This window comes from Leptodactylus fuscus, chromosome 1 (assembly GCF_031893055.1).
Source record: "Leptodactylus fuscus isolate aLepFus1 chromosome 1, aLepFus1.hap2, whole genome shotgun sequence".
NCBI lineage: Eukaryota > Metazoa > Chordata > Amphibia > Anura > Leptodactylidae > Leptodactylus > Leptodactylus fuscus.
This window is the reverse complement of record NC_134265.1, coordinates 270,874,402-270,897,681: the sequence shown is the minus strand read 5'-3', so window position 1 is coordinate 270,897,681 and position 23,280 is coordinate 270,874,402. Positions and strand designations below refer to the sequence as shown.

The 23,280-nt window shown below is 41.4% G+C and overlaps 1 protein-coding gene across 1 annotated transcript in view; it reads right to left on the bottom strand.

The window, feature by feature from the left end:
• The window catches only part of LOC142218676 (UPF0462 protein C4orf33 homolog), a 112,678-nt gene that overhangs the window by 81,662 nt on the left and 7,736 nt on the right, over positions 1-23,280 (bottom strand). The window contains exons 2-3 of the mRNA XM_075287551.1: positions 8,699-8,759; positions 3,537-3,717 (exon numbers count right to left, since the gene is read on the bottom strand). Of these exons, the coding sequence (XP_075143652.1) occupies positions 3,537-3,717; positions 8,699-8,759 (242 nt within the window). The remainder of the gene's footprint in view (positions 1-3,536; positions 3,718-8,698; positions 8,760-23,280) is intronic.

Below are 23,280 nucleotides of genomic sequence, written 5' to 3'. Positions count from 1 at the left end.
AGAAAGATCCACCACACAAAAATTTGGATATTACCTAGTGTCAGACTAGCAGTTTACAGGTCCTGTAATCTGACACTAGAGTGGGACCATGTATCTCAGAGGTGTGTTTCTGGTGGGACACTTATTGTAGTGCACCTCAGATAGCAAGAAGAAGGGAGGTCCTACTCTCCATATTGATGCATGTCCCTTATGATTACAGGTACAGTGATTAATTGCTGCAGCCATGTTGTTGTTATATTCTCATATTGTATTGTTCAGTATATGTTGATACAGTCACTGATGTTAGGAATGACTGAGAACTTGATGCTAATGTATAACTACTAGATAGTATGTAAGGACACTTATTGTAGTGGACCTCAGATAGCAAGAAGAAGGGAGGTCCTACTCTCCATATTGATGCATGTCCCTTATGATTACAGATAAAGTGAATAAAGAATATAACCCCCCCCCCAACCACACCAGTGTTAGTTCATTAGGTGTCCAACAAAAATGGCGACGAGGATGGGATTGTCAAGAATGCCACTAGATCCTGACCAGTATATGAAGGAATGTTCCCAAGAAATCAGCATGGAAGCTATTGGTAGCACTGTCCAAGCAGTTCAGATACAAGAGGAGGAACATATGCCATGGTGGTGCCCTGTAACTGTAGAAAGTACAGCTGGAGAAGCTGAACAAAGCCTCAGAGCAAGCGTTAACCAGCTCCCAAAAGAAACTATCAGAAAAGCACAAGAAGAAGACAAGATCATTGGGAGACTGCTACACTACAAACATCAAAACAGATTTCCGGCTAAGAAGGAGAGACAAACAGAACCACCAGCTGTAACTGCCTTATTCAGAGAATGGTCTAAGTTATACCTCAATTCAGATGGTATTCTTTATAGGAAGACTAGCCATAACTTACAATTAGTCCTGCCAAAAGTCTACCATAGGACAGTATTCAAAGAACTCCATGAGCAAATGGGACACTTAGGAGTAGAAAGAACTGTCAATCTTGTTAGAGAACGCTTTTTCTGGCCATACATGCAGAAGGATATTGAGCATTATGTCACCAGAGAATGCAAGTGTCTAAAAGACAAACGTCCCAATAAACCAACCAGAGCACCATTGAACAACATTGTCTCCACCTATCCTTTTGAAATGGTATCGATTGATTTTCTGCATCTGGAAAAATGCAAAGGAGGATATGAGTACATCCTTGTTGTAATGGATCACTTTACAAGGTTTGCACAGGCATATTCTACCACAAACAAGTCTGGTAAGACTGCAGTAGACAAGATATTTAATGATTTTGCTCTAAAGTTTGGCTTTCCAACAAAATTACACCATGATCTGGGAAGAGAATTTGAAAATCAGTTATTTGCAAGACTTGGGAAATACTGCAGAATTCAGAATTCTCATACAACTCCATATCACCCAGAGGGTAATGGACAGGTTGAACGTTTTAATCGTACATTGTTGTCAATGTTGAGAACTCTTACAGAGGAAGAAAAGCAAGACTGGAAGAATTCTTTGTCAAAAGTTGTCCATGCTTACAATTGTACTAAAAGTGAAGCAACAGGGTATTCACCTTTCTACCTATTGTATGGTCGTTCACCAAGACTTCCAATTGACATAATGTTTGACACTCCAGTATCAGAGAAATACAAAACTTACGCAGATTATGTTACAGTCTGGAAAAAGAGAATGGCAGAAGCTTATAAAATAGCTTCAGAAACAGCAAAGAAGTCAGCATGTAAAAGCAAGGAATACTATGATCAAAAAAGTCATGGTGCTGAACTTACTCCAGGAAGTCGAGTTCTAGTGAAGAACTTACATGAGAAAGGAGGACCAGGAAAACTTCGCTCCTATTGGGAAGATAAGATTTATGTTGTCGTGAGAAGAAAACACGAAAACAGTCCAGTGTATGAGGTAAAACCAGAGTCAGGTGGCAACAGATCAAGGATTTTGCACCGTAATCTGTTATTATCTTGTGACTATCTTCCAGATGTACAGCAGACTGCTGAATTGTTAGGCCAAGAGAGATCCTCCAAAGCAAAGCGACCAAAACCAACATCGCATGTAGGATATGAAACTGATAGTGTTGATGAAGAAGATGAAATGTGTTCATTAAGTTCACCTATAACAGATAACTATACAGCACAAGGCAGTAAACTTAATCCTGACGCAGCAGAATTTGAACCACAAAATTCATCAGAGATCTTGGCATCACCTGAAGGTCTACTGTCAGAGTCAGAAAAGTTATCAGAGGAATCTGCAACAACTCCAGAGGAAGAAGTATGGATGGAGAAATCTGAATCAACAGACCCAGAAACAGATGAAGAAACAGAAATTTCAGAACAACAGACTTTGAAAAGATCTTCTGTTGCGAGAGAAAGGCGAAGGCCGGTTACACTTACTTATGATACCATGGGAGAACCAAATAGGGTACCAAGAAGTTTTCATGCTAAACAGGTAGTGAAAACCATTGGCCAAGAGAAACAACCTGAATGGTACCTACCACCAGCATATTTTCCGGAGAACTGTGAGCGGATATAAAGACTATTTACCTTCAAAGCAATTGCACTGTTATGTTTACAATTAGTTTGTTTATTTGGCAATATTTCTAGTTGTTTAGCGATAGAAACTGTGAGGTTACAAGGTCATATGGTCGTATTTAATGCAAAAATTAGACCTGACCAATCTCCACCTCATAAAATGAGGTTCAGATATTGTAGTAGCATTGTTATGCGTGGTGGTCCAATACTACTTAGAACCAGTGCTAACATTGGCTCTTCTAGGTCTCTTAGCTAGCAACGGACCTAGAAGTCACTTGTGACATTTTATAGGAACATATGTCACAATGAGGCATTGACCTCTATTGGAGATATCACCACCAATTGATTGTTCTCAATTACTAAAGTACCTTAAGACAATCCACATAATTGTGGAAATGCGGAATGTCGAGGACGACATTAATTTAGTGGGGAAGAATGTGAGATATATACAGAAAGATGCACCACACAAAAATTTGGATATTACCTAGTGTCAGACTAGCAGTTTACAGGTCCTGTAACCTGACACTAGAGTGGGACCATGTGTCTCAGAGGTGTGTTTCTGGTGGGACACTTAGTGTAGTGCACCTCAGATAGCAAGAAGAAGGGAGGTCCTACTCTCCATATTGATGCATGTCCCTTATGATTACAGGTACAGTGATTAATTGCTGCAGCCATGTTGTTGTTATATTCTCATATTGTATTGTTCAGTATATGTTGATACAGTCACTGATGTTAGGAATGACTGAGAACTTGATGCTAATGTATAACTACTAGATAGTATGTAAGGACACTTATTGTAGTGGACCTCAGCTAGCAAGAAGAAGGGAGGTCCTACTCTCCATATTGATGCATGTCCCTTATGATTACAGATAAAGTGAATAAAGAATATAAACCCCCCCCCCCCCCCCCAACCACACCAGTGTTAGTTCATTAGGTGTGCAACACAAAGAACAACTGATCTAATACTAGAACTAGTAAAACAATAAAAAGGGAGATGTTTACCTTCATAATCCCAAAGACCATTGAAAGGTTCGCCAGGTTTCCCAGGAGGCGCTGATGGGTCATCGAAGAACGGAGCATAAACTTTCATGAGCAGCCCATCTTGATGTGGCTTGAAAGTGATTGTCACTGGTTCATGTAATACTGGTTTGCTATCCCATGTTGTAGTTATTCTGTAGACAAACTGCATGAAAACCATTGATTTCAATTCATAGATTTTAGAAACTATTTATTTAGAACTTATTACACATATTGTACAAGATTAAAAAAAATATCAATATTTTTTTGTATAACATCTTAAGAAAATATCCTGAGGCCGGTTAGAAGTCATAACTTATAGTCATTGTATATTTTCTGTCTTCTTCTCCTTCAACTTTACTAAATATTCCTTTTTGTTTGACTCACTATTGTACTACTACTGCATCCTAAATGTTTCTATATCCCCTATTACCTATTGTAGGCTCTCTTTATTAAACTGTTTACCATGCCTTAATGATCTACATGAAGGCTACACAATGCAAATAAGGCCATACTACTAGCCATAGGTAGGTACCTAGGACAATGCTGATAAATGATTCAAGTTGCTATCACTAACCACTGGATACTTTATAATAGTGATAATATTTAATTGGAAGAATACTGTTAAACTTGCCACTGTAAAGTATACTGAGACATAACAGTATACAACCAATTCTTGGGGGCAGTAGTAGTAATCATGGGCATAACTAACAGGTTGCAGGGCTAGCAGCTACTATAAGGCCGGGTTCACACGGAGTTACGTGCCGCGAGATTTGGCACGTAGACGCCGCGTGACCCTTTGCGTGCCGTACACGCTCCCATTCATTTCAATGGGAGCGGGGAGCGTATGCGCCGCGCTAGTTTGCGGCCGTGAATAAATGCACGGCCGCAAACTAGCGCGGCGCATACGCTCCCCGCTCCCATTGAAATGAATGGGAGCGTGTACGGCACGCAAAGGGTCACGCGGCGTCTACGTGCCAAATCTCGCGGCACGTAACTCCGTGTGAACCCGGCCTAAGACCTTGCAACTAAGGAGGGCCATTTCTACTAGTTACTGATGACAATTCACTGTGAAAGTGTGTATGAAAAATATTATAGCTACCCCTGCTATTGACATTCTTACTTTTATGTCTTTTTGTGTTATTCCTTCGTTGTGACATGACTGCTTGTTCATTTGTCATTTTGTGTATATTATATCTGCATATGACATCAATATATGTGTTTCTTATGATGTGATATCACAGTGTATTTCATGACCTTTTTGTGTGTATTCTTCCTGTGATATACAGTATTTCTGTATGACTTATGCCTGTAGTGTAAGAATTATTCCTGTACTTTGGATTCTCTGTTAGGCTAAGTTCATCTCTGCACCAGAGCCTTTGTTGGAGACTCCGCCATAGAAACTGCCAGAAGTCAACAGAGAGAAAAGATCTGTATGGACACCTAGCAGACCCTATTATAGTCTATGTGGTCTGCCGATGCACGTGGGTAACTGCTGTTCTGGTGGGCAGACAGTCTGTTGTTCTGGTCCCCTGATGAATCAGAACGACGAAGAGTCCAGTGTATATGTGAACTTAGCCTAAGGGTATGTTCACACATGCTGAATAAGCCACGGAATCTATAGTAAGATTGAGCAGGACTCTTACTTTTTCAGTATCTTGCTTCAATCTCTGCCTTCCTTTTGAAAACAATGGAGAGCAGATTGAGGGTGGAATTTGGTACTAATTTTGAGGCAGTGTAAAATTCCACCATGTGAACCCAGTATGTGAATACAGCCTACTATGACATCACTTTAAGAAATACTCAATATTCCTGTACTGTGACTTCAATGTAGGTATTATTCCTGTAAGAATTATGCATGTGCTCTGACATCACTATAAGGATACATATTCTAGAAGAAGAGGGAGAGCACTCCAGTAGCTTGAGCTTGTTTGTACATTATTCAGTACAAATATATATACATGGATCCAGAGTTATATTGGCGCTCAATATACATGTAGTCAGTCTTTAAAATCTAATGTAGTGCAATGTTTTGTGTCAAATGCCCTGCATGAGGCAAGTAATGAAACATAGCAACACATATTTTAAGGGCTGACAACATATATTTGTACTGAATAAAGCAAGGGCAAGCCACTGTAGTTCTATTCTTCGTATTCTAGAATACTACACTATTGGGGAGTCTGGCCAGCCCCTTTCAAAATGTACACCCTATTTGGGGTACAGCAAGTGCTACCAATCAATTAAGTATATAACTGTAAAAATTATTCCTGTACTATGACATCACTGTAATAATATTCTTGTACTGTGACATCACTATAACAATCATTCCTGTACTGTGACATCACTATAACAATAATGTTTGTACTGTGACATCACTATAACAATCCTCCCTGTACTGTGACCTCACTATAACAATCATTCCAAAACAGGCCTCAGACTAAAAGGAATGAGGCCCACATGACAGGGGAGGAGGATCAGGGACTGAAGGGGTTAATGCTGTTATTGAGCGGGAAAATTGTGGGTGGAGACCGAGGGGTTACAGCAGGTAGTGGGGTGAATACAGTCTCAGTCTGGCCAGTAGCAGCATCGTCCCGCCTGCCCACCCGCCCCTTTTGTTGGTGGAATATCGGTGGACGGTTGCGGGGGTGATTATGGGTGAGAGGCCTATGTTGTGTGTTGTAGGATCTCATCTCAGGTATGATGATCTGGTTGTGGAGTGTTAGGGCCTGGGGAAGTCCCCCGGCTGGGCCATGGTCCCTTGTGGGGGTTCAGACTCCAGGCCTTGGAGGTTGCACAGTTACCCAAGGTGGGGTTTGCGCCTGGGTAATGGTCAGGGTAGCCTCTCGCCCTTTCAGGGAGTTATTGCACTTTATTAGGTTAGATATTTGTGGGTGGTGTTTATTTACAGTATCTAATTGATGCTATGTATTTAATGATCTGTATTTATTGTTACTGCCCCCCTTTAGTGTGGTACTGTGTTAACTGTTTATTACTTGGTTGTGATATAACTAAATCGGCCGGACCAGCCAGTTTAAAATCCAGCAAGTGTCCTGGTCTTTATGTAAGGGGTCGACAGGTTGGTGGGTGGTATCTTTTAAGGGATTTGCAGGGTAGCCCAGGGTGGATAGGACCTATATTCCTCCTCCCTGCATCATGTACTGTGACATCACTATAACAATCATTCCTGTACTCTGACATCACTGTGACAATTACAGTATTCCTGTACTGTGATATTACTATAATACTGTAAGGTCACTGTGCCTGTTATCGCACTGTTGTGACATCACTGTGTGCATTATTCCAGATGTCCTTTCTGGCTTGTCAAATATCTCATCATAATGCTTTGTACAGCCTACTGATTCCATCAGATGACATCTCACTTCTGGCCCTGCTCCCCTTTCACAGCCTGTAGTTTCCAAGACACACAAAGAGAAGCTGTAGTTGGGACCATTTTCTCTCCTTCCTGTTAACTATTTACACTGTTACTAAAATCATATCTGTGGAGGTCTGGGGTACTTTGCGAACAATTCCAGAAAGTCTGAAGCCACGGAAATAAGGGGCTACATGAGCAGAAAATCACAATATAATTACTACAACAGCCCTTCTTGCATACAGCTGTAGTTAGAGATAGTGTATCAGTGTTGGTAAGAACTTTCAACCTGGAATCCGGAACCAGAAAGGAATGGGATATTTTTGCATTGCATTTTATCAAACTGTAGTACAAACTGGCCAGAATAGATTTGTAACTTCTGAATTTAGACTATTATGGTTTTACACGCTAACAGCAAGCAGAGATCTTGAAAATAGTTACATTGTGCAAGTTGTACAATTGTCCATTGTGCAAGTGTTATTAGTATAATAGACTGTACATTAGGTCCATTGTTGGCAAGAATCAGAGACATCATAGACTTGAAGGGAGACATCAGAGATGTTTTTGACAGCTCCATCCACCCTAACTCACTTCCATAATAACAGTCTTCTGCTGTCAAGTCTATGTTCACATATGCATCTGAGGCTCCATTGTATTCTCCTTCTGAGATGTTATTATTTGACGGGAAAAACTCTGCTTCAAGCAATAACTATTTTTCCGTTCAGCACAATGATTACCTCATCAGAATCATGTGGACAACGTGGTCCATTTGGTGGCAGAAACAGCAAAGTGTTGTGATTTTTGTTGTAGTTAGACTACAATATGCAGATGTGAACAGTGCCTAACCTATTGTAATATTATGTGGCATAGTACTAAAAGTCAAAAGCCTCTCAAGATCCAGTAAAACTTTCCAACTCTATTGATATCAGTTCCAAATACGTAGTCCTATGCTGATATAGGATTAGCAGCGTAAAAGAAGAAAAAGGTGACAGGCAGAAGATATAGACACTGGGAAAAACTGGTATAAATGGAAATAGTGTGCCATCTTTGGTGCATGGCCCCCTGTTATGCCAGAAATGCGTCGTTTTGATATTTTCTGCCTGGCTCGCCACTTTTGAAAGTGGGTGGAGTAGGATGGAGACTAAGCAGGCCAGGATGGAGATGTGATGGCCTGACGAATTTATTGAAACTTACACCAGAATATTGGAGTGAGTTATACCTGAAATCTATGCCAGCCACCTTGCAAACAACCATATGTTTGGTCAGTGTGCTATCCAGCACACTGACCCATTCATTTCTATGAGTCTGCACACATGACCGTGACTGACACAGTGACGTGTGCAGGCCGACAGTCTGGACCACAGAATATAGAACAGGTCTTATTCCTGTACGGTTTTGTGGCCCTGCTTCCGTGGCTCCTATTCATTTAATGAAAGGGACTACACAGGTGGCACACAGGTAACATCCGCGTATCCCCCATGCGCCGCCCATGCTGTTCATTCACAGCAGAAGGTTAGCACACAGTCATGTGCAACCAGCTTAATATAGACATTAATTCTAGTGCCCGGGATTCCATCTGAAGTGTAAACCGGACAGAACCTCTTAATAATTAATTAATAATTCATGTGTAGTTAACGCCAGTTGCGGCATTGATTAAGATTGGCGTACAGAATAGCAATTTAAAACATATCCCCCTTCTGTAAATAGTCACCGGTTTCTACTAATCTGCCCCATTATCCTCTTTGACGGATGTGAATACAAATCAGAGAACATTCACCTTTTTTCCTTGATCCTCTTTTGCATTTTCACTGTCTAGACCGGTCTGGAGGACATGTCCCCTTCAATAGAAAACAGAGAAACCTAGGTAAGTATAATAGTAAGTAGGAAACGATCTGCTATTTGGTCTACTAGCACAACCATAGATATCTACCTGATGATGTGGAATGTTGTATACAGATACGGTATGCTCGAGAATCTTATAGAGAAGCCTTCTAGGTTCAGCCTCATATCTTTGTTAGAGATGGATGTTTCCTTAGAGCTGTCACATTACACAGATTTTATTGCAGCGAGTGGATTAGGGAGGCTTAGAATTGTAAAATCCGTCTAAAAGATCTCTTAAAGGGCCATAATTACTCAGCATGTTAAATGAGATATTGCTCAGCTCTAAATGCATTTCATGAAAGTTTAATAAACTATCGTAAAATCTGGCTTGTCGGATATTAAATGTAAATTATTCACTGCTGCAGATTAAAATGTTGCCGGTGAAAATGAACCCCAAGGATGGCAGTCAGCGGTTCATGTTTGTTTTTTGCAGAAATGTATCAAGTTGGTACAATCGTGCGAAAATGGCTGATGATTAAAAATATATATATCCAAGCTTCTTTATTAAAAAAAAAAAAAAAAGAAAAAAAGCCAATAGCCTGGTTGTCTTGACAGTTCTGTGACATATACAAGTGATTTCTGTATTACTTCAGAAATTGCATTAATATGCAGCTGTTATAGGAAGTAATTTTTAAAAAGCACAAATAAGAATCAGATCCTTTTTCTGAGCTGCTTCCCCCATCTAGTGACAGAAAGTGGTATTACACCTCAGGATAATTGGCTAGAGCTCAGTATTTTGCATACAAAATACCCTCTATAACATGTCGATTTAAGTAAATGCACTAACAGGCACCTTAATGTGAACAGTATATGTTTGGTTTCACCTGAAAAAGGTGAACATTTACGTAATCGACTATATGATAAAATCTAGAAGACCCCACTAGTAAGGATTACTTGACTCTGCAGGAAACAGAGGAGCTGTGAATATGATGCAAACAGGTGTTGTCTCTCCAGAGATGAGAGCCATTCATAAGACCCAAGGTGTTCAGGGATTCATAGTACACGTAAGCCAGACACGGTACAATGGCTCTCATGGCCTATTATATTACCAATAGGATTGTCATGCAAGACCTTTTCATTTATTCAGGTGCCTCCAGATATGTGATTTATTTGCAGCTGGCATTGAAGTATGAGAAGATGAATTCAACGTAAGCCCTATAGTTTAGTATGTTATAATGTCCTTGCAATCTGGTTAGTCACCATATTTAATTCACAGAGGGAGATTTATTAACACGAGCATACCCTAAAAGTGATACATGGGACCAGTGGCGTAACTAGGAATGGCGGGGCCCCGTGGCGAGCTTTTGACATCCCCCCCCCCCCCCCGACCGACGCCGAAGACCTCGACCGACCCCCTCCTATGCATTCCTGCGCGTTCTATTATGCCCCATAGTGGCCCCTGCACATAGTATTATCCCCCATATTGGCCCCTCCACACAGTATTATCCCCAATAGTGGCCCCTTCACACAGTAATATGCCCCATAGTGGCCCCTGCAAACAGTATTGCACCCCATAGTGGCCCCTGCACATAGTATTATCCCCAATAGTGGCCCCTGCACACAGTATTATGCCCCATAGTGGCCTCTGCACACAGTATTATCTGCCATAGTGGCCCCTGCACACAGTATTATGCCCCATAGTGGTCCCTGCACACAGTATTATCCCCCATAGTGGCCCCTGCACACAGTATTACCCCCCATAGTGGCCCCTGTACACAGTATTATCTGCCATAGTGGCCCCTGCACACAGTATTATGCCCCATAGTGGTCCCTGCACACAGTATTATCCCCCATAGTGGCCCCTGCACACAGTAATATGCCCCATAGTGGCCCCTGCAAACAGTATTGCACCCCATAGTGGCCCCTGCACACAGTATTATTCCCCATACTGGCCCCTGCACATAGTATTATCCCCAATAGTGGCCCCTGCACACAGTATTATGCCCCATAGTGGCCTCTGCACACAGTATTATCTGCTATAGTGGCCCCTGCACACAGTATTATGCCCCATAGTGGTCCCTGCACACAGTATTATCCCCCATAGTGGCCCCTGCACACAGTATTATCCCCCATAGTGGCCCCTGCACACAGTATTATCTGCCATAGTGGCCCCTGCACACAGTATTATGCCCCATAGTGGCCCCTGCACACAGTATTATTCCCCATACTGGCCCCTGCACATAGTATTATCCCCAATAGTGGCCCCTGCACACAGTATTATCCCCCATAGTGGCCCCTGCACACAGTATTATCCCCCATAGTGGCCCCTGCACACAGTATTATGCCCCATAGTCGCCCCTGCACACAGTAATATGCGCCATAGTGGCCCCTGCACACAGTATTATGCGCCATAGTGGCCCCTGCACACAGTACACACTGTGGACACCTATAAACAATTATTATACTCTGGGGTCTTTTCAGACCACAGAGTATAATAATTGGAGACCTGGGGAAATAAAAACATAAAAAAACCACTGTATCTTACCTGTCCCCCGGCTCCTACGCTGTTTTCTCTACTGCCGTCCTTCTTCTATGACGTCAGACGACACATGACCCGGGATGCAGGGTTCATGTGACGTCAGAAAGGACGTCAGGAAGGAGGCCTGGCAGGATCGTGGAGAGGTAAGTAACATGTTTTTTATGTTTCTTACCTCTCCCGGTCCACCAATCATTATACTCGGGGGTCAGAAAAGACCCCCTAGTATAATGATAGCAGCGATAGTGGCTGTCGCCGGGCCCTCTAATGTCCCGGGCCCTGTGGCAGCTGCCTCCACTACTATGACGGTAGTTACACCACTGCGTGAGACTATTACTCTGTTACCAGCAGCCTCCATATTCTGCAACATGGCAAGATAGCAGAAAAATCTGTTACCCTTTTCACATCTGCATTTGGTAATCCTCTCGGGGAGTCCGCATGGGGACCCCCAAACAGACTACCGAATGCATTTGCAAGCGGTGTGCGGTGAAAGCACACAGTCCCTATAGACTATAATGGAGTCTGTGTGCTTGCCGTGAGATCTCCACACAAGTCATGCGGACAGGAAACTAGATTGTGAAGTACTTTCCTCTCCGCACATTTCCTGCGGAGATCTCGCGGCAAGCACACCGACCCCATTATAGTCTATGGGGTCTGTGTGCTATCACTGCACACCGCTAGCAAATGTGTTCGGTAGTCCGTTTGGGGAAGGGGGGCCATATGGATTCCCCCGAACCGATTACTGACGCAGATGAGAACGAAGCCTTAGGATAACTCTCCACATAACATAGTGCAGCAAAAAAACCCAAAAAAAACCACTGTGGTAAAAAATGCTGTGGAAATGTATTTTTCACAGCACTTTTCATTGCATTTTCAAAAAGTTTTCCTCTGCAGTGTCTATTATACCTGTACGGAAAACGCCCTCATGTCCAGAGGTATAATTGACATGCTGCAATTTTCAAAAATGAGTTTTTGAAAACGCAGCTTTCCCGCTGTGGATGTTTTGCTGCAATGTGTGGATGGAATTAGCCAGAATTCTATTCATTTTAAAGAAACTGTAAAACTTTTTCTTTTTTTTTTTTGATGTGGCGCTTCCACAGCAGAAAGTTGCTACATTTTCGCAACATGGGGCTTATCCACATTGTGGAAACTCGTTTTTTTTGTTGTAGATTTTGTTATGTTTTTTTGTGCCAAAGATAAGAATGACTTTAAAAGGAATACAGAATATATAGGAAGCTCTTATACTTCTCCCTTCGGCACAATTTGCAAATTTTGCTGGGTGTTTTTAAGCCAAAGCCAGAAATGGCTTCAAACGTAATAGGGAGTATAGTAGGAATACTTCTACCTTCTGTTGAATTGACTCCTGGCTTTGGCTCAAAAAAAAAGCAAGATCTGCATTAAAAAGCTGCATTTCTGCAACGTGGAGCCTCGGGCTTAAGGCAAATCATATCCCCACTTTGTGGTAAAATACATGCAGCAGAAATGCTGCTGCAGTTTTTCCTACAGCGCTTTTTGGCTGCAGGATGCTTTGTGGGGCCTTAGCCTACAGAATTTTACTCTCATACTTATATCCTATCAACTTTATAGGTCATCAGTATGTGATTTGTGGGAGTAGGACATCCAGACCCCACACAGATCAGCTGTTCTGAAATCATCCAGGCACCAGAAACTGCTGCACTGGATGGGGACTACTCCTATTTAAGTAATAGGTGCTAAAGCCCCATCCACAGTATAGTGGTGGTTCCAAAAAATTGCAGTGCTGCTAATATTACTTGAATGGGAACAACAAACATGGACTCCCTGTCTACTGCTGCCGAAAGAGCTGATCTGAGCAGAGTCCTTGTGTCCCCACAGATCACACATTAATGATCTATCCCATGGATAAGTCACTAGTATGAAAAATAAAAAACTAAAATTACTCCACACAGTGTGAATCTCTTAATGTTTATACCTTTTTTTCCAACACTGACAGGTACAAATGTAGTACATTGAGATTATAAATATGCCATTGCCATTACATCTACAAGTTTTATTTTTCAGTGCATTTATGGCAGAACGCTTGTTCATGGTTTGCTAAGTTGGTGTGAAATGTGCAGTCTTCCAGAACTAGAAACAAGCAGGAAGCTACAGTATAGGTATGATCATGGTAAATTCAGGAACAAAAAGCTAAATCTGCCTCAGAAATATCACTGATTTTGGCCATAACTTTCAAAGAACCTGCTGACTTTCAGAATTTTCAGTGTGTGTTGTTTAAAGTTGAATCAATGTAAGGCTAGATTCACGCTACCAAGTTTCACTCGTGAAATTCAGTCTGTGTGTTCACCAATCGCCACAGCAGGTCTCCCAGCAGTATAGTTATCTATGATGCTAGGAGTCTCTTCCTACCAGCAACATACTGTCTCATATTGTAATTGGTATGGGATAGTATATTGCTGGGAGGCAATGGCTCATAGCATCATAGATAACTATACTGCTAGGAGTCCTGCTCCCAGAATGAAGATCAGACTGGTAAATACACATGGACTGAAATGTATGGATGAAATTCAGTTGTGTGAACCTACCCTTACACTGAGGTTACATGCACATGTCCATGTACATGCACTTGGTCCATGGGAAATGCCTCCGTGGGCCCATTCACCTCTTCTAGTGAGTTCGGACCACAAACCAAGTGTAGGATCTGTCCTGAGTTTTGCTCAGGTTCACTGCCACCATTGATAATACATGGGCGTGAGTATGGGACGATAGAGATGAATGGGTTAGTGTGCTAGCCGTGAAAAACGTGACTATCTCATTCACAATACACATGGTCACATGCATACAGCCTAAAGCTTCTTGATGAAGAAAAGCAGCAAAAAAATCACTGTTTTATAATACGAGCAAGTTCTTTCACACAATGCAAACACAGAAAAATGTAGCAAAAAACTCAATGAAAAATTCTGTGGAAAAAAAATGCAAGGTGTTTTCACTGCGTTTATCCCACAATGTTTGTAGCTGTATTTCCCTATGTGTAGCCTTAGCTTAACTGAGCAATGGCAGGTGTGTTATGGATGCAGTAAACACCAACCAGATGGAGCTGAATAGATTTATTGGAAGAAAATACAAAAATAAAGAATATGGCTAGGTTCACAGCTGCATCAGGACTAAAGGGACCCAAATGACATAAATGCTCCTAAATATAGCTAAACCCTGTCCTAGTCAGCACAGCTAGTTTTCTTAGACATAGCACATTGTTACATCTATGTTTCACTCTCTCTGCCTGCAAAAATGTCTCCCATTCATTTCATTGGGAGTCACTCGCTTTTTTTCCTGCTAGCAGTTTTTTTCAGTTAGCGGGAAAAAGAAGTGACATGCCCTATTGTCCCACAGTTTCCGCAGCTGAGTCAGCCACGGTGTCTGCGGCTCGAGAGTCACTCCGGATTAGGCCCATTCATTCAGCCTAATCAGGAGCGAGATGCCGCGACGGGATGTTGTTGCACTGCATTGGTATCCCGTTGTGGCTAGCCACGCGGTAAAGTCACACGGCGGAAAAGGTTTCAATGCAATTTATAATGCATAATACAACAATGCAATAGACCATCTTGCACCAATATGCTGTGCTCCACAGTTAGGAGAGGGATTTAACCCTTGCCATTCAATAAACCAAAAGTTTAAGGCGTGTGTACATACCACCCAGGGCCGGCGTCAGCGCACGGCATAGTCGGGCAAGTGCCGGGGCCCACAGAGCCTCTGGGGGCCCCCCGGCACTTGCCTGTCACAATTTCAGCTCATCGGCGTCCGTCCGCCGATGAGCTGAAATACATACGTGATGCAGGAGCTGTGAGATCAGCTCCTGCTTTAAAGCTCCGGCCCGGCTTGCGTGTGTAGGCGCAATGACGTCATCACGCCTACACACGCAAGCCGGTCCGGAGCTAAGCAGGAGCTGATCTCACAGCTCCTGCATCGCGTATGTGATTGGAGGGAGAGAGAGAGGAGCGTCGGGGGAACGAGGGAAGGTGAGTGATAGAAGGTGAGTGTAAGTGTTTGTTTTGTATTACATATTAAGGTGAAACATAATGAAGGGGGCCCATGAAACTGGGGGGCAAATGAAGGGGAGGGGGGGAACGGCATGACACTGGAGAAGATGAAGGGGGTGGGGAGAGAACGGCATGAAACTGGAGTCAGAGATGCAGGGGGCCCAAAGAAACTGGGGGGCAAATGAAGGGGAGGGGGGAACAGCATGACACTGGGGCAGATGGAGGGGGGGAGAACAGCATGACACTGGGGCAGATGGAGGGGGTGGGGAGAGAACGGCATGGAACTGGGGACAGAGATGGAGGGGGCCCAATGAAACTGAAGGGGCAAATGAAGGGGAGGGGGGGAACGGCATGACACTGGGGCAGAGACGGGGGACATGAAACTGTGGGCAGATGAAGGGGGAGAACGTGATGAAACTGGGGACAGAGATGGAGGGGGGGACATGAAACTGGGGGCAGAGGAAGGGTGTATATGAAACTGGGGGAGAGATGGAGGGGGGGCATATAATTTACGGGTGACTGTAGGAGGATTATACTGTGTGGGAGCACATAATAAATGAATGAGAATGTTTGAAATCAACATAAAAGTGGGTGGAGCTAAATTTGCAGCGGCGCGCAGAGCGTGGTGACGCCACACTCCTGCATGACGTCACTCGCTTCATCTGCAACGCACAGTGTCTTGACTCCCCCACCTCCTTTACAAGGGGGCCCACTGAGGCTCTGTCGCCCAAGGGCCTATAAAAACCTGGAGCCGGCCCTGATACCACCTCACATCTTTCAGAATTAGCACCAAGAAAGGACATGTTGATGTGTGTATATACACCTTCACTCTATGTAGGTATATTTTAGACTATAATAGGAGACATATGGACATAACTAAGATAAAATAATCCGTTAATAGTCCCACCATGGGGAAATTCAGTGTGATATAGCAGCATTGATAATACAATATACTGTACAAAACCTCCAAGGTAGAGGCATTGAAGAGACAGTAGTTGTAGAAAAAAAAATATATATATAAGGTAGTAAATGGGATATCACAACTTGAAGATCTGTCAGTTTTCTGTGCGGAGTGATCTCCGCTAAACCTGATGTAGATTATGTCGCCTGATCGCAGTTGGGAGGACGGACCTCTGATAGCGTTCCTTCTCACACTTGGGGTGAAGCAGTTGGTCACTGACTGTACTGCCCAGTGCTGTCACGGTCTCATACATGGGATGGAGTTGTTCTCCAGCATGTAGCTCGCCATAGACAATGTCCTTCTGTCACCCACCGACTATGCTGGGACCAGGAAGTTCTCCAGGACTAAGAGACAGCACATGTGACGGGTTATTCTCCTCCTTTTCTGGAGGATATTTGACAGGCAAAATTACAGCCACTAATTGTTGGTTATCTTCACTAGGAGAGTTTGCAGCAGGTTACCTGGGGCAGACTTGCTGATGGCTAACATGCCATAATGTATAGTACTAGTATAATCGATGGACTTTTGGTTAGTCTTATGTCACAATGCAGATAAAAACCTACAGCACTAGTATCTTACATCTCAGGTTTCGAACCCGCAGCATGTTACATATTGCTGCTGGCTCAGATGAGGATTTCAACCTATGCAATGCAATGGTTGAAAGTTGGACCAAGCAGCCTGTAATCACAGCTGTAATCCGGCTGTCCCTAGCCTATAATAAAAAAAATAATAAAATTTATATATATATATATATATATATATATATATATATATATGAGATTTGCCCTGGTTCCCTTTACATAATCACTCCAAATCCATTGTCAAAATAATCATCTAAATTATGGTAAACTTCATCTGTTACCGTAAAACAGAAAGGTGCACGAAACTCTGTAGGAGAAATAGAAAGTGGTTAATGGTGATGATAGGACTGACGTGTTGATGTTCCAGATAACAGAACCATTAGCAGACGTTGCCAAGGCCTTGTATACAAATGTAAGGAGTGATTCATCTGAGATGCTAGGAGTGAGCAGGAAATAAACACGCAATCCTGTTTGTGCAGCTACAGTACATTAATTAGCTGTATCTCCGCTTCAGGCAGAGTTTGTACAGGACAATGCTGCGATTCCTCTCTTAACTGAGTGATAGCAAGTTCATGAATCCCAAGTAGCACAGATATGAGTTGGAGACATGCACAGAGCTAGAACGTACTGATAACACAGTAAAGCATATGCATACTGATGTAGACACGCCACTCGGACTTCTCACTGAGAAAGATGGCTGACTGCGATACATAAATAATTAGTCATCTTGAAATATTAAAGGAAAATATTCCTTCTTACTGAAGTTAACCATATTGTGTACTTGTTATACACAACATGTGCATACAGCCCGTACAATGCTTAGACTTGTATATTACACATCATCAGGATATGTCATAGGATTCAGCCAATATTCCTTCTTCTTACTCTCCATGTGTTAAACCTAACAGTAGCTTAGTAGGTTCCTAGGCTGTGTAATAAAGAAGAAGAAGATTTGCCAATTGTTCCAAGAGTCCAGGAGGTCTCCTTTTTCATCAGGAAACTACCAGACGTTTCGGGAGAGTTGTCAAGTTTGCTATAAGATAATAAAAAAAGACCTTTTATACGTTATCTGGCAGATCTAGTTTAACCAACAAGTATTGGACAATATGTTGAGAAGGCTGAAGCAAACATATCCATCTGTATCCATCTGTAAAACTGGATGGTATAATGCTATCCCTTATATACTACAACCTTCACTGTGGGCCGTCATTGAGCCTTTACCGTCCTGTCACAGCTGGGTAAGGACAGAATAGTGAAGGTTCAAGTAGAATAGACTAGGAACTATTGCCCCCTCCTCCAGCCTTGTTTCTATGCGTCTTACAGTCCGATTGCTCTTCTTTTTGCATCATTAACATGTATATTCTAGACAGGAGTGATCAATTCATTTTTCAGATGGAAAAGCAATAATCCTTGCACGTCCTATGAAAGAATATTTTGTATTAGAAGCCACAAATGTTAATGCAGTCTATTTCACTCCACTGTCTAATTGCTTGTTCTTCAACCCTTGCATCGTTTTACCTTTATATTTAATAGGGTCACGGTGACTTTATTTCTCATCAGTCTTTTTACATGATTGTCAGTTTTTGCTTAGTTTTCAAAGGAATACACAGAGGGAAAATATAACCAGTATGTGGTGTGAAAGGAAGGTAGTGTACTCATGTTTTATAATTTAAAGAGATAGATAGATAGATAGATAGATAGATAGATAGATAGATAGATAGATAGATAGAGTTAGAGCCAGAAATATTTGGACAGTGACACAATTTTCGCGAGTTGGGCTCTGCATGCCACCACATTGGTTTTGAAATGAAACCTCTACAACAGAATTCAAGTGCAGATTGTAACGTTTAATTTGAAGGGTTGAACAAAAATATCTGATAGAAAATGTAGGAATTGTACACATTTCTTTACAAACACTCCACATTTTAGGAGCTCAAAAGTAATTGGACAAATAAACATAACCCAAACAAAATATTTTTTTTTTCAATATTTTGTTGCAAATCCTTTGGAGGCAATCACTGCCTTAAGTCTGGAACCCATGGACATCACCAAACGCTGGGTTTCCTCCTTCTTAATGCTTTGCCAGGCCTTTACAGCCGCAGCCTTCAGGTCCTGCTTGTTTGTGGGTCTTTCCGCCTTAAGTCTGGATTTGAGCAAGTGAAATGCATGCTCAATTGGGTTAAGATCTGGTGATTGACTTGGCCATTGCAGAATGTTCCACTTTTTTGCACTCATGAACTCCTGGGTAGCTTTGGCTGTATGCTTGGGGTCATTGTCCATCTGTACTATGAAGCGCCGTCCGATCAACTTGGCAGCATTTGGCTGAATCTGAGCTGAAAGTATATCCCGATACACTTCAGAATTCATCCGGCTACTCTTGTCTGCTGTTATGTCATCAATAAACACAAGTGACCCAGTGCCATTGAAAGCCATGCATGCCCATGCCATCACGTTGCCTCCACCATGTTTTACAGAGGATGTGGTGTGCCTTGGATCATGTGCCGTTCCCTTTCTTCTCCAAACTTTTTTCTTCCCATCATTCTGGTACAGGTTGATCTTTGTCTCATCTGTCCATAGAATACTTTTCCAGAACTGAGCTGGCTTCTTGAGGTGTTTTTCAGCAAATTTAACTCTGGCCTGTCTATTTTTGGAATTGATGAATGGTTTGCATCTAGATGTGAACCCTTTGTATTTACTTTCATGGAGTCTTCTCTTTACTGTTGACTTAGAGACAGATACACCCACTTCACTGAGAGTGTTCTGGACTTCAGTTGATGTTGTGAACGGGTTCTTCTTGACCAAAGAAAGTATGCGGCGATCATCCACCACTGTTGTCATCCGTGGACGCCCAGGCCTTTTTGAGTTCCCAAGCTCACCAGTCAATTCCTTTTTTCTTAGAATGTACCCGACTGTTGATTTTGCTACTCCAAGCATGTCTGCTATCTCTCTGATGGATTTTTGCTTTTTTTTCAGCCTCAGGATGTTCTGCTTCACCTCAATTGAGAGTTCCTTTGACCGCATGTTGTCTGGTCACAGCAACAGCTTCCAAATGCAAAACCACACACCTGGAATCAACCCCAGACCTTTTAACTACTTCATTGATTACAGGTTTATGAGGGAGACGCCTTCAGAGTTAATTGCAGCCCTTAGAGTCCATTGTCCAATTACTTTTGGTCCCTTGAAAAAGAGGAGGCTATGCATTACAGAGCTATGATTCCTAAACCCTTTCTCCAATTTGGATGTGGAAACTCTCGTATTGCAGCTGGGAGTGTGCACTTTCAGCACATATTATATATATAATTGTATTTCTGAACATGTTTTAGTAAACAGCTAAAATAACAAAACTTGTGTCACTGTCCAAATATTTCTGGCCCTAACTGTAGATAGATAGATATGAGATAGATAGATAGATAGATAGATAGATAGATATGAGATAGATAGATAGATAGATAGATAGATAGATAGATAGATGATAGATAGATATGAGATAGATAGATAGATAGATAGATAGATAGATAGATAGATAGATATGGATGGATGGATAGATAGATAGATAGATAGATAGATAGATAGATATGAGATAGATAGATAGATAGATAGATAGATATGAGATAGATAGATAGATATGAGATAGATAGATAGATAGATAGATATGAGATAGATAGATAGATATGAGATAGATAGATAGATATGAGATAGATAGATAGATAGATATGAGATAGATAGATAGATAGATAGATAGATATGAGATAGATAGATAGACAGATGATAGATAGATAGATAGATAGATAGATAGATAGACAGATGATAGATAGATAGATAGATAGATAGATAGATAGATAGATAGGGTCACCTGGATCAAATGATGTTTTCCCCTTGTGAATCAGTGTCAATATGCAAGTTAACTATTTGGTGCAACGAGGGCATTGACGCTTTCCTCTTTCAAGCAATGGCAACTGCTAACTAATAGCTAATTATATCTCATTTGTAGAGGGGAGGTGGAGGAGGAATGCAGCTGTTGGCAAGTTATGCTAGGTTCATACTAGCGTTTGAGTCTTATTACAAGACTTCGTCCACCATTCCACAAGCTGGACTTTTCTCTCCGCCATTATAATCTATGATGTCCATAGGTTTCTGTGGATAACAGCTTTTTAAGCGGACCTAAAGGATGGAAACGCGAATGCTGGTGTGAACCTAGCGTAATTGATTCATTGCCTGATTTTGTACAGTGTACTTTCTTATTTGGAAAATAAAATTAGTGTACCTCATCAGATTGCACCGAGGGAGCGCGCAGCTGGGTCAAGCTTTGGCAAACCTATCCCCAGTATATTCCGTGGTATTTGGAAAATATAGAATTGTCAAAAGAGCTATGCTTCACTCACAGAGTAGCAGAGTGTAGCAGAAGCAATTAATTGAGCCTCCTCCTCCTCCCCTCTCCATAGACTTGTATGTAAACATTAGCTCAGCCTGAAAAGAGGAGAAGGAAACATATTTCTTTAATAAGATACTGTATATTACAAAGTGTCTTATATTCGCCTGAACTATTCATTTATATAAAAGTTGTTTAGAATTGGAAGTACACTTTAAGTATAGTTTTTAAGTAACTTTAAGCCAGTTTATGACTTGCAACAATTTACCATTTATTGATATTTCTGTTGTTGACTACACCTCTAAAGGAAGATTATTTTTCCATCTCCTTAAACATCTTTTCTTGTTTTAATCTTCAAGAAACAAAATTACATATTTATAGTATCTCGCCCGTCTAAGCAGAAATCGGTGATGCTAACAGGAAAGTCACAGCCTAAACTTTCTAATCATCACTCTCCAGGAGGTGTGCCATTTCACCCATCAAAGTGAGACTCCTGGCAGTGTCAAGTGATACTGGATGATAAATAGGGTAAATGAATAAGCAGTGATTTACATCTGCATCATAAACAACTCATCCTCCTACTCTTTAAGCAAACGAGATTCACTCCAACTAGTTTGTAATTACAGTTCTCTGTCACGAGATGAAATGGGAGAAAAGGACTATTTAATGCATGTAAGTGACAACATTAAGAAGGCTGGTCAACTGAATTGTACATGGCAGAACAACATATTAACATCCAGATCTCATTTCATGCACTACATGAGACTGCTGACAGGGACTTAGATGTTATTGGTACCACAGACTTTTTTGGCACGTCCATTTTTCACTGCCTACAAAAATTAATCTGTTTATACTTGAGTCTATTCCTTGGTATAACAATGATGAATTAGGCGACGAAACTAGATGACTTTCAAAACGCTATTTATCTTGACAAAATAACAATAAATTCAATTAGATGCAGGTAGTGATACTGAATCCGACTAATTGCTTGGCAACTGATTAAAGATGCTAGTGGCTCTTTTGACAATTATAATGAAGAAATTTATGGCGACTGATTAATACTGCGCTAAGAAGATGTTCAGGAGCAATTTGCAGTCAAATATTTTTGATTTAGGATGCGCCGAGGTGACAGAAGGTCCTTCAGAGTAGTCTTTTTTTATTACAATAAATTTGGAGGCATTTAGGCGGCTGGTTAATATTTAATCTAGGTATTTCAGAAAGAACAGTCCTGGAAAAATGCAGGCTGGCTGAAGAAGCATTTAATATGCTGAAAATATTTCATTTCTATTGCTCTGCACAGCGACTATGGGTAAATAAATAAATTTAAAAAACGAATAAAATGTGTCTTTTTTTACTGAAGCAGTCAATGTCCGACTGTTGGTGGCAAATGAAGAAAAACTCATTTTCTTCATTATTCGGGTTGATAATAGTGGCAATAGACTAGATGATCATTAAAACTATTACCATTCCGATCATTTGGAAATGGTGGAAGAAAAGTGACAGGACCCAATGTGCAGGTGTGAATTTAATACTTAAACATTCAGCATTCTAAGTAATGTGCCTTTTATAACTTCCATTTGTCATCCTGAATCTCTTAGTTGCATTTAGCATTGATCTCATTACCTATGCAGGTACGGCACTGAGAATGTATGAATCGTGGTGTTAACTAAGATTCCTGACACAAATTTATTAGCTCGAAAGGTTTCTTCCACCTCATGCGTGACAGATGTTTTGACCTGTTTAAAATGGAGAACATGTAAAGTGAATGATTAAACTCCTTAAACCCTATGGAGATGCTAAGTAAACTCATTTATATTCACATCTCAAGAATTCTCAAAGAAGAAAATAGTAGGCTTTATTTTACTTATTTGGGAATAAAGTAAAGGGGTCATCTGCTAGATTCACATAAACATGTCTAAAACTTACAGTATCTTCCTCCTGCCACCTCTTCTTACTTCTCTATTACCTATATTCCATTCATCTAGCTATAAATCCTCTATTTATTGAACTATCTCTCTACTACCTATATTCTATCTACAAAAAAAAACAGAAAAACAGAAGATGGCAGCAAATTTTGT